Source organism: Ipomoea nil, unplaced genomic scaffold (assembly GCF_001879475.1).
Source record: "Ipomoea nil cultivar Tokyo-kokei standard unplaced genomic scaffold, Asagao_1.1 scaffold0382, whole genome shotgun sequence".
NCBI classification, from domain to species: Eukaryota; Viridiplantae; Streptophyta; class Magnoliopsida; order Solanales; family Convolvulaceae; genus Ipomoea; species Ipomoea nil.
The window spans coordinates 416763-427859 of record NW_017616810.1 but is presented as its reverse complement, the minus strand read 5'-3'; the positions used below and the strand labels follow the sequence as shown (position 1 = coordinate 427859).

The 11097-nt window shown below is 38.9% G+C and overlaps 1 protein-coding gene across 2 annotated transcripts; it reads right to left on the bottom strand.

Annotated features, from left to right (window-relative positions):
* Window positions 1-651: 651 nt before the first annotated feature.
* On the bottom strand, window positions 652-6896 carry LOC109171882 (probable RNA-dependent RNA polymerase 1). Of its 2 annotated transcripts, XM_019320963.1 has the most exons (7): window positions 6752-6896; window positions 6232-6305; window positions 5277-5860; window positions 2768-4626; window positions 2114-2264; window positions 1581-1993; window positions 652-1274 (listed from the first exon to the last, which is right to left on the bottom strand). In XM_019320963.1, exons 3-7 carry the CDS (start codon window positions 5793-5795, stop codon window positions 851-853), a joined length of 3366 nt encoding a protein of 1121 aa, XP_019176508.1. In that variant the 5' UTR covers window positions 5796-5860; window positions 6232-6305; window positions 6752-6896; the 3' UTR covers window positions 652-850. The 2 variants fall into 2 exon arrangements, with proteins under 2 accessions (XP_019176508.1, XP_019176509.1); XM_019320964.1 differs by lacking the exon at window positions 6752-6896 and having other exon boundaries at window positions 6232-6525.
* Window positions 6897-11097: the final 4201 nt, after the last annotated feature.

Here is an 11097-nt window from a genome sequence, read left to right as displayed (position 1 = left end):
CGACATAAGCTCCACCACGACCGACTTGCCTTTGTCTATGTCTTTTTGTCTTTGCAGGTAGCAGGTCGGGCCTTCCATGAAAACCCCGGTCGGGAAGCGACCGGGAATTGCCCGAGCGCTTGTGTCGACCACCGAGCGGTAGCCCTTTGGCGAGGGAGCTGGCAAAAGGACACGTGACGGCTCTTCACGACGACAGACAGGGCACCCGGGAGGATGACACGTGGTGGCTACGTGGAGGACATGCCGAACGGCTGGAATCCTGTCCCTGGCATAGCGGCTATAAATACCCACAGTAGCTACAGTGTAAGGGACTTTTGGACGATCGATAGGTTGTTACTAGAGCATCCCGACCGCAGTCAGTCGGTACTCAGAGCAACCAAGTAGATTATACTTAGGGCCTTTACCGTGATCTATAAAGTCTTTTATTCGCTTTAATCGATCTCGGGTTATTTTATATTGCTTGCGTGTATTTAGCAGTATCACTTCCCTTCTGTCTGGGCTTTATCTTTTTTCCTCTTGGACCCCGAGCCCACGGGGTTCACACCCCATCAATTAGTTATTTTAAAAAATATAAATATTGGACGTATGTTTTTGTGCATCAAAAAGAGTAATATATATATATATATATAATTGACCAAATGGAGCACATAGGACAACAGAAATCGTAATGACTATGTTACGACACACCTAATTTGATAGAACACCATACTTAAATACGTTGATGGGACAATAAATGAGAATTAATTACAATTACATCCAAATTAAATATATTACAATGTTGTCCTTTGGATAATTACATAAAGCTGCATGCATGAATATATACACGGTTAGCTATTACATGCAGATCAGATCAGAAGATATTACACAGCCATTCGATTGAAGTAAAATTCAGGGTATCCCATATACTGCCCGTGTATTCCTTCTTTATCTTAATCAGAACCTCATAAACACACCATGGGAAGCTGATGAAGTGTTCATGATTCCTCCCTTCCCTGTACCGCCCCCAGAAAGAATGGTGATACGTCACATGGTACCATGCGGACGCCCTCTGCTTCTTCCTCAATTCGTTCGATTCACCTCTCGCCCCGCCTCTCTGATCGTAGAACCACGACCGTGCCTCCTTCCTCAGCGACTTCACCGCCAAAATCACCGCCTCGCCGTCCCTTCTCCGGTCGTATAACCTCGCCGCCGGATCAATGACCCGCCCCGTCAGTAGCTCCGCCTCCGTTTTTATGCCATAGTAATCCATCAGACTTACCAGCTTCTCGTCAAACCTGTTAGGATCAAGCACTTACTAAATACTACGCCAAAATAAAGCAGCTAAGATAGCTAGTAGCGAAAATATAACTTTCTGGTAATGTTTGTGGGTTTCCGGTTGTCAAGACAGAACAAATTGTACCACCTGCACAGGCTTAACTCAATAGTTTAGGCAGTATTTGGGATAAGAGACTAAAGTTTGAACCTCGGCAGTGACAGTGGGTCCGGTCTACTAACCATTTAGTCACCTATTTACATCCTCGTCGGAGTGTGGGGCCCTTAGGATTGGAGATTCAACCTTTTGGGATAAGAACAAATTGTACCTGGTTTTGTAATCAAACGCTTCCTGGATATGATCTTTGAAGCCGTCGACTTCCATGGCGGGATCGTAGCATTTCTTGGCCGCTTTCAAGGTGAAAGGGCTGATGAAGCTCCAGTTGGCGGAGATGTCCTTCACCTGCCGGAACAGCTTGCCAATAACTCGCTGGGATTCGTAGGAGGCCCTCCCGGGCTTTTCCAAGAAATCCGGATACTCCTTCACGCGCAGGTTGAACGGTATCTCGGCCGGAACGCCTGTCTTGGGGAAGTCAACTGCGATTGAGAATATGCGAGCCAGTTCTAAACAGGGCTCACTCAGAGCCATGTCCGGTTCTTTGTCGGCAAACACGACATGGGCCGTCGAAATTACTCCTAAATTGTCGTTTAGAATGTAGTCTGCAAAATACTTCTGGATTTCCTGATGAGAAAATTAAGGAACACATACATTAGCAACATATAATATATAGGTATACTATATATAATAATAAAAATATAACTTTATTATAACTTAACATTTTAGTTGAGTCTGGAAAATTACCTGAATAGTAACATCATGGTCCAATGTTATTACAGAAGGCGGTGTATAATCCGTGGGTGATACAATCCTCTTTGGAATAAGGTCAGGGTCCCAACAAACAAAGTAAATGTCACCATCCAAATCACTCCCAGAACATTCATTTGGATGTGGTCTGTCATCCAAATTAAACAAGACCATAAAAAAAGGATTATAAACTGCAAAATTACTTTAATTTCAGGCCATCCATGAATGCTTAATATATATAGAGAGAGAAATTAAAGATTGTGTAATTGAATTAGTGTGATTAAGTTAGATGTCAATATCAGTATTATATAGGAAAATGAAATGTATAGAAATATCCTCTCAATCTAATTTATATATTATGCAAGTGTGGGATTTATCCGGTGCACATCATACCCTCAAATAAGGGTTTCATGGTCAGCATTAGTTTAATTGGTTCAGTATGCATGTAGTATTTATATTTGAGAAAAGTGACCAATATTCGAATTTCAGCTGGTAAAGTGAACAGATTCTGACCTGTATGCACATGCAGCTATTGAATTCTAGATGCTCTGTCGGGTCGGGGTATGGGAATCCTTAGGGTTGAGATTCAACCTTCAGGGGAAAGGGTTTGATGGTCATTAAAAAAATGTAGGGTGTAGAAAGATTGCATACCTATTACCCTTTTGGGGAAAAACAATGCAATCAACCATATGGTGCAAAGCACGGACATCAACAGCTTTGAGAACACGGACATCGCCGGGATGATAGCATGGGTTTTTAGCGACGACAACGGGTCCCAAAATGATGCCGTCGGAGTTGTATCTAGAAACGGCGGAGAGATGAGGGTGTCGGCGTCCGGCGCCGGAGTATTGAATAAACACCTGACCGTAATCCAGCGTTCCCGTTTCATCGAGGCACCCCATCATCGACCTCCCGTCGGGGATAAATATCCTCGTCTTCGTCCTCAGCTCCTGCAACCTCGTTCCCCTGATCGTCTGCAACATCGAGGACAGGAACGGCTCCACGTTCGGCTTGTAACCGCACCGGAGCATCTCGATGAGCACATTCGCGTGCTCTCCCGGCGGCATCAGCTCCAGAAACTCCTGCGCCTTGTTTGGATCGGTGAGCATATCGTCCAGCTGGCTCACAACCTCCCTCTGCTTCCGCTCGAACACTTGATCGCCGATCCCTAGCGTGGACAGAAGAGTGATGATTTGCCGGTTCAGGTAACACGGCTGGTATTTGCTCCATGACAGAACATCGAGCTTTGTGTTGCCGGATTCGTATTTCAGCATGCTCTTTCGCAGGGACAGTTTCCGGGTTGAAGTTGGATCTACGGCCACGACGCCTTTGAAACCGCCGTAACGGATTTGATAAGCGGACGGCGGTTTTTTCAGGCCGCATTTTTCGGCGACTTTCTTGCCAAATTCGGCGGAGATCTTACCGATCCCGTCGGAGAAGGTGTATTTCGTGCCGTCGTCGTTCTGCAGCTCTACGTCGGGGATGAGTTCCATGTCGTTGCTTTCGACGCTGGAAGTTTCTCTGGAAGAACCAAACGATTGGCCGAGCCTGGCGGCGTATTTCGCGACGTTTTTTATGTTCCGAAAATCTCCCATCCATTCTCGGATATCGGCGGCAGTAAGCCCAGATCTCGAAGCAAACATCCAAACAGAGCTCTCCCTAATTTGACTGGACGAAAACGCCAGAAACTCGAACTTCCGGTCTCCGATCACGATCCCGTTCTCAAGCGTGGTCAGAATCCTGTTATAGATCTCCGTCCTGGAGACGTCGCCGGCGGAAGACGACTGGCGCGAGCACAGATCCACCGAGTGCATTTTCTCCAAATCCTCGTCCACGAACGAGACGCGGAGAAAGCGATCAATATCGCCGCGGAACTGGCGCAAGACGCGGTTGGACATATTCGCCTCCGGTCCGAAGAAATAAACTCTGATCGGAGTAACAGAAACGCGTCGGACATACGCAATCCCTTCGTCCATGCTTCTCGCCGGCCTTTTCCGCTGCTGCTTAAACCTCTTGTACTCCTGCGTAAACAATTTTGCAGGATCGTAATCGCAATCCTTCACACTCTGCATTCTCTCCAACGCATACTCGATTCGCTCAATCTCAAACTTCTTCGGATCAACCAACTGGAAGAACTTCTCGTCCAGCGCCGGCCCCGGAATGCACCCGTGCTGAACCAGAGAGCAGATCTTGAACACTACTTTGAACGGCAAATCGAGTCCGCTCGGAGGATTCACAATCGGAACCAGAGACGAGTTGGAAGAAAAGGAGGAACCATCGTCGAGATGGAAGGGACTCTTAGCTTCATTGTAGTTTGCGAAACTGTGGCCAAAATTTGGAAGGTAGGCATTCCATGGAAGCTGCAAACACAAGGCGGTGGATTGTCCGATGATGCAATTTTGTGTGAAATCTGTTGTTCTTACCCATTGATCTTCCGGAGCTTCCAGATAGAACGTGTTCACGGAGTCTTCAACTTCAGTCTTCTTATAGATCCTCGGAGCAGCAAACAACTGAAACAACACAGGTATACCAGTCAATATATTCAAAAAAAAAAAAAAAAAAACAAAGAAAGTTGGACCTTTAGGCCACCATAACCAAATTAACCAGATTATATTGTTCACTTAGTAAGTACAAAGATATACATCCTAACAGCTTATTTGTCTTCTTAATTTGAATTGGTTCTCTATGGGTAACTTAGCTAGTTTACCTCCATGAAATCTTGCCTACTAGAGTCACAAAACATGTTTATCTAGTACCGTGTAGTCTTTTGCTGGGTTACATTACAAAGTAGGTTTATCCACTAAGATCCTTTATTGACTAGAATTACGTTACAAGGTAGGTTTATCCACTAAGATCCTTTGTTGACTAGGGTTACCTTGTAACTTGCAACCCCACTGAGATCTTTTGTCGACTAGGGTAACAAAGTAAGTTTACCTCGTAAGTCCGAAATATATATACCATGTATATTTTTAGTTTTGATGGGCAACTTAGGCTATATATTTACTTTCTTGAGGCTAGGCCATTCACTGACTAGGTCATAAGGCAGGTTTACCCCATAAGTGGGACATACCCAGACCCCTAAATTGGATATATCATATGTATATTTTGAACCGATAAATTCAGCTATGAGTAAACTAGACTAATCCGACTAGGAACGTACTTGTATAACGAGGAACTTAGAATTCTTCCCCCGGGGGAAATGCTGCGTGACCCTCCAGATATCTTCATACGAGAGCTGAAGCTTATACTGATCATTATGATAGAACAAGAACAAGGAAACATACTTAAACCCAATCCCGAACTTGACGCTGACATCAAGCTTTCTCCACAGGACACAAAACCTGTCCTCGGCGATTTTACACCCAAAGCAGACGGGCGTTGTGTCAATTTCGTGGGCGTAAATTCTTGGCTCCACAATGGGAGTTTCCAGTTCCTTAACCGTCAACAACGATTCGCGATAGTACAACGTTTGGTGTCGGTTGGCCAAATCCAGAATCTGTCCCGCGCTCTCATCCGTTTTGAATTGGACGATGGCGAAAGGTTTGGGATTCATTCCTTTCGTCATCTTCATCTGCAAGGCGAAAATGCTCCCCTTTCCTGTAAATTCTTCTATGCACTGTTTGGTTGCCTCTGCAGACACCATCTCTGAGAACCCAAACACCAGAATTGTCTTTCCCATGTATCTAATGTATGTATATGTTGATAGATAGATACACAAACAGCAACTTCTTCAAAGGTCAGGTCCTACATAAAATGTTTCAAAATATATATGTAAGTAAATAAACTGATCTGATAGACACAATTCAAATTCATAGTTTAAATACTTGGTAATCACAAGATTACAAATTCAATTCTAACTGGAGCGACTTATTGATTTTCTTGATTTGAGCTTGTCAGCTATGGATAACTTAAGCTGATTTACCTTTTTGTGATCCTTTACCAGCAAAGATCACAAGACGGGATTTACGTTCATTAGATAGTAGACAAATCTTACATCAGAGTAAGTGTTTAATTTGTAATTGTGATGAATACCTTTTAGGATAGGGTACTCGAGCTAATAATAGACAGTCAATCTAGTTTCTTGTGAATTCAATAAGATCAAAGAAGAATAATACCTTTAGAAAGCGTGGGAATCTGTACACCGATCGAAGTTTTCACTAATCTTCTTAGAGTGCACACGAACAATATTCTAGATAACTCATGTACGATAGATTTTCATAAAGACAAACCAACAAAAATTCATCCCCTCCAAATTGGGTTATCATTTGCATGCATGACATGTATCCACATCAAATATAATGATTGTGCAAAAATTGAACAAACAATCCAACAATTTGATGCTCATCACATAAAATCTTGCTTGGTAATCTTATGTTTGGTTAATTAGAATTTGATATTCACATTTATGCAATATTTGGATAATTAATTCATCATATTCACATACTCATTCATAAACATTCACCATTGTCCTTAGTGTATATAAAAGAACATGCTTCCACAATGTACATCAAGTTTCATAGATGTGTTCATTGGTTTGATGATGAATCAAGCATGAAAACAACCTTAACAAAATAGAAAAAGCAAAATTGTAACTAGGTAATTGTGTTTATGTATTGGGTTTTGGAGTTTAATTACCTATCCTCAGTGCTCAACACCTCTCTAATAATATCAAACAGCTTCAAGAAGAGAAAATGGTTATATATATGATCAAACAGTAAAAAACACCATATCAGAGCAGTGGTTTTTTTTTTACGTGGATATGCTATATATACGTACAGAAAGATATGTATGCACCTATATATTTGGTGTGTTTGTGTGTGTCTTTATATAGAGAGAGGGAGAGCAGAAAATCTATCTAAGACAACCTAGGAGGGCGGCTAATTGATGGTACGGTCAAATTCCTTACTTAAAACAAGTTGTTTTCCTTTCTATTATATTCTTTTCATGAATTTCAATCATAAATTATATGGATAAAAGGGGCCAATACAATTAGCATAGGTTTTTTTTTTTTTTTTTTTTTTTAATCACAAACTGTCAGGTCAGGGTGTGGGGGTGTATGAGGTGGACAATTCCACCTTTTGCCACAAGTATAGATATTTTTGTTGTTGGGTGGCAAGGGAAACTGCAACCACTATTTGAGAGTGTGTGCTGAATTGCTGAATAAACTCCGCTTCTCTATAATAGCCTACAAATCACACTGAAATGTATATCACAATAAGAAGACGTTATGCAACTAACGGACTCGACCAAGTGAATATTGACAATACTCGAACTCGAACATAGTTTTTAGCGCATGTAGTCTTACCTACTACTTCATTTTTAACTCCCGAATAACATAAAAATACCCTGATTGATATCTAAGGAATTAAATAAATGGGTCACAGTTTTTACTCTCTTTTTTTTCTTCCAATAAAATAAGACATATGACAAAAATTTTACTCCCGACCCTAAAAATACATACACAACCAGATTAATATTTAAGGAACAAATAAACATTATTTCATTGTCGTATAAATATTCCATATATGCCAAAGATCAAAGGAAGGATCATTTAGTACGTATGCAACTACTAGATTTAATATTGTTTTAGTACGTATTATATGACTCCACGGTAAAGAAAGAATCATCCAACAGTAATTTTTTATGAAGATTTTAAATAAATAAAAAGAATGGGAATATTAAAATGAAAAGGTGAGAATGAGAAGAATGGAAACAAACATGTTTAATGTTACGTATATTCTAAACATCTCCTCTACCCACTAAGCAAAGAATTTATCCTTGTGCCTTGATGACGTACACCCCATGACGTTTATGCAAAACCCAGCCTTAAGAGAATGTCTTTTGTGACGATCGAATAAGGGTCGATTAAAAAATAAAAACGCACACACAAAAAAAAAAAAAAGTTTTCTAAAAAATAAATTTTAAAACACGCATGATTATATTTTGGTGTTTGGCTTTTATGGAATTAATTAACCTGAGTGACCTAACGGGGCGTTTGGTTGGAATGAGAGAATTACGTGAGAAAAGAATTACAATTCCATGGAAGATGAATTACTGGAAATAAAGTGGGAATTTAAATTTCAGTGTTTGATTTACAGGAATAAAATTATGAAAATTTCAATGTTTGGTATACATGAGAATTAAAAGGGAATAAGTAGTATAAAGTCCAAAATGTCAATTGTTGTTGTTAGACATCAATTTTAGGTTAAAAAAGGGAGGGTAATTTTGTCTCATCATTATTTTTTTTTTCTTCCCAAGATCCATGGAATTAAAATCCCAAGGGGGGCATTGGATTTTAATTCCATGAAAATGGAATTGAAATTCCTTCCAACCAAACTAAGAAATTTAGTGACTTTTGGAATTAGGTAGGAATTAAGTGAGAATGGAATTTAAATTCCCTCCAACCAAACGCCATGTAATTATTTTTTGAAAGGAGTGAGCTAATTATTTAAATTAATAAATATATGATAAAAATAATGACAAGATGATAAGTGGAAAAGATAAAAGGTATTGTATTAATCAATTGTGTAATGAGATTACAAGAGATTGTGATATCTAAGCAAGACAAACAATGAGAATATATACTAAGGATATAGATTGCCCCGTAACCGGCTCATGCAAATAGGGAGGGCAATTACAGTTTGACTGCGTCGCCCGACCAAGGCCAAGGCCCGCCTTGGTCACTTTGGACGCCCAAGACCGAGGCTGAGATCGACAGCTACGAGCTTGACCCGGATCGCTCTTGTCCTCCTCCTCGAGTCAATTCGCTCCGGGGCATATTCTAATATATCCATCGGGTTTTAAATCAAAAAATATCTTTTTTAGCTGAAATTAAAAAAAAAAAAAAAAGGTGTTTTTTTTTTTTTTTTTTTTTTGTTTAATTCATTTTTTTTATACCTTATAAACAACCACTTATACACTCAATCTACATTGTCAATAATCTTATTGACTTTAATTACCTTGTTTGCAAAAACAGAATACTTCTTTGCTTGCTTCATATTACCCCAACATCATGTTAAAAGATGTTTTTTTTTTTTTTTTTTTTTTTTTTTTTTTTTTTTTTTGTGGAGCATTAGTGACTCTGTTACAATGTTGTATCTGTTCATAACTATTTTCTCAACTTACTAAAGCACAAAGAGTCAATACCGCCTCAACGGAGAAGCGAACCAATAACCTTTCATATGGGAAAACAACTTAGTGCCACTAGACCACAATGTCCTTGGCATGTTAAAAAAGAATATTGTGCTTTGAAAATTGTATTACTATTTGGCATTGGGTGTAGCAATTCAAATAATTTGATTCAAAAATAGTAATCCTCCAAACTTGCCTGCTTGACACGGTACACTTTACTTTGAGAATCTCACATTCACCCTTTAATCATTATGAGCAAATAAATATATAAAATTTACCTTAATCATTATGAGCCTTTGTCCCACATTAAAAAAAATAAATGTGGGTTATCATTAATATAAGAAAAAAAGGGTGAATTGGGCACTTAGACTTTAAAAAAATACAATTAAATTCTTAACATGTCAAATTGAGTTGACCTAGTATTACAAGTCATTTCAATTCCGGCGACCGACGCTCCGTTCTGGCAAAAAATCCGACGAAGGCCAAGCCGTGATAGAGCGTAATTTAGGGTTAGATTAAATTTAGATTTATGTTACATTACATTTTTATAGCTTGTAATTGAATATTTGATGCTTGAATTCCAAGATTTATCATCCATCAATAGATAAGTTTTAATTTCCTTAACTTCTATTTATGCAATTTACTCATTGTTCTTGCTATATATTTTGTATTCTTTATGTATATGTGTGAGTAGTTTGTTTCTGTGCTTTGAGTTATGATTATATTATCTATCTACACGCTATATTTATGATTATTGCATAAAAGGAAAAATGTCTAACCTAGAATTATTGAAATTATGAAGGGTTTGTGCTTGTGCAGTATATTGTAGATGTTTCTGTACAAAATTCATTGGCATGCTTTTAAAAAACTTTTTGCTATAACGAGAGTTGTGTCAAGGACTAAAGTCACTCCTTACCTAAATTAAACCTAATTTATTTCTATTAAAATGGGAATAATTTGGGGTCTTGGATATTTTTATGCTTCAAAAAATTTGGAGTTGATGTATCACAAGAGTTGAACAATTTCTTGTTCTAATTCTTGTTTAATTGATCACAAGAGTGACTTGTAGATTAGGATTCTTACATGCATCACAAATTATGTGCATTCTATGCTACATACACCACAAGCTATAAACATTTTTTTCCGTTTGGAAGTCATGATTTGTAAAGTTAAAAGTATGTCTTAGCTGCTCCAAAATGGGTGACTAAGTGGCCAGGTAAAGCATGATTTTTGTATCAAAAGGTTACGGGTTTAATCAACATATTCTCAATTAAATTCGTCATACATAGTCATTTTAGTAGTTTTCAGAAGTAGTAGTCTTTTAATAGTCTTGTTAGCCAGCGCAAAAAGATACGATACTCCGACACTATTACAATGTAGTACTACTTTAATTATATGACATTCGAGACGACACTATTACAATGTAGTATCTCTATTCATACTACTTTTTCAATTCAACTGAGACTCGAACTCACACCCTCCTATATGAGAGTGCAACCCGGATGCCATTAGACCACAATCTTAACTTTTTTTCCTCACTTTTCTTTTTTCTATAACCATTATTCCCAAATTTAACTATATTTGAACCTTATGGACTCATTCTAAACTTAATTCTGAACTTATGATGAGGAGATAAATCAAACCCTACCATATAGCTTGAACTAAGTGTTAAGTGAAGCTATGAGTTTTTTCCAACTTTTTTATTGGACCAAATTCTTCAATGGCATCAAAGATTCGACCTGTCTCGCGAATTGAGACCGGTGAAATGGTCTCACACAAGTGTTACCCATCCTTTATCTGCCTACTAGGACAAGGCAACACCTGCAGAATGTAAACCTCAAAAATCTTCT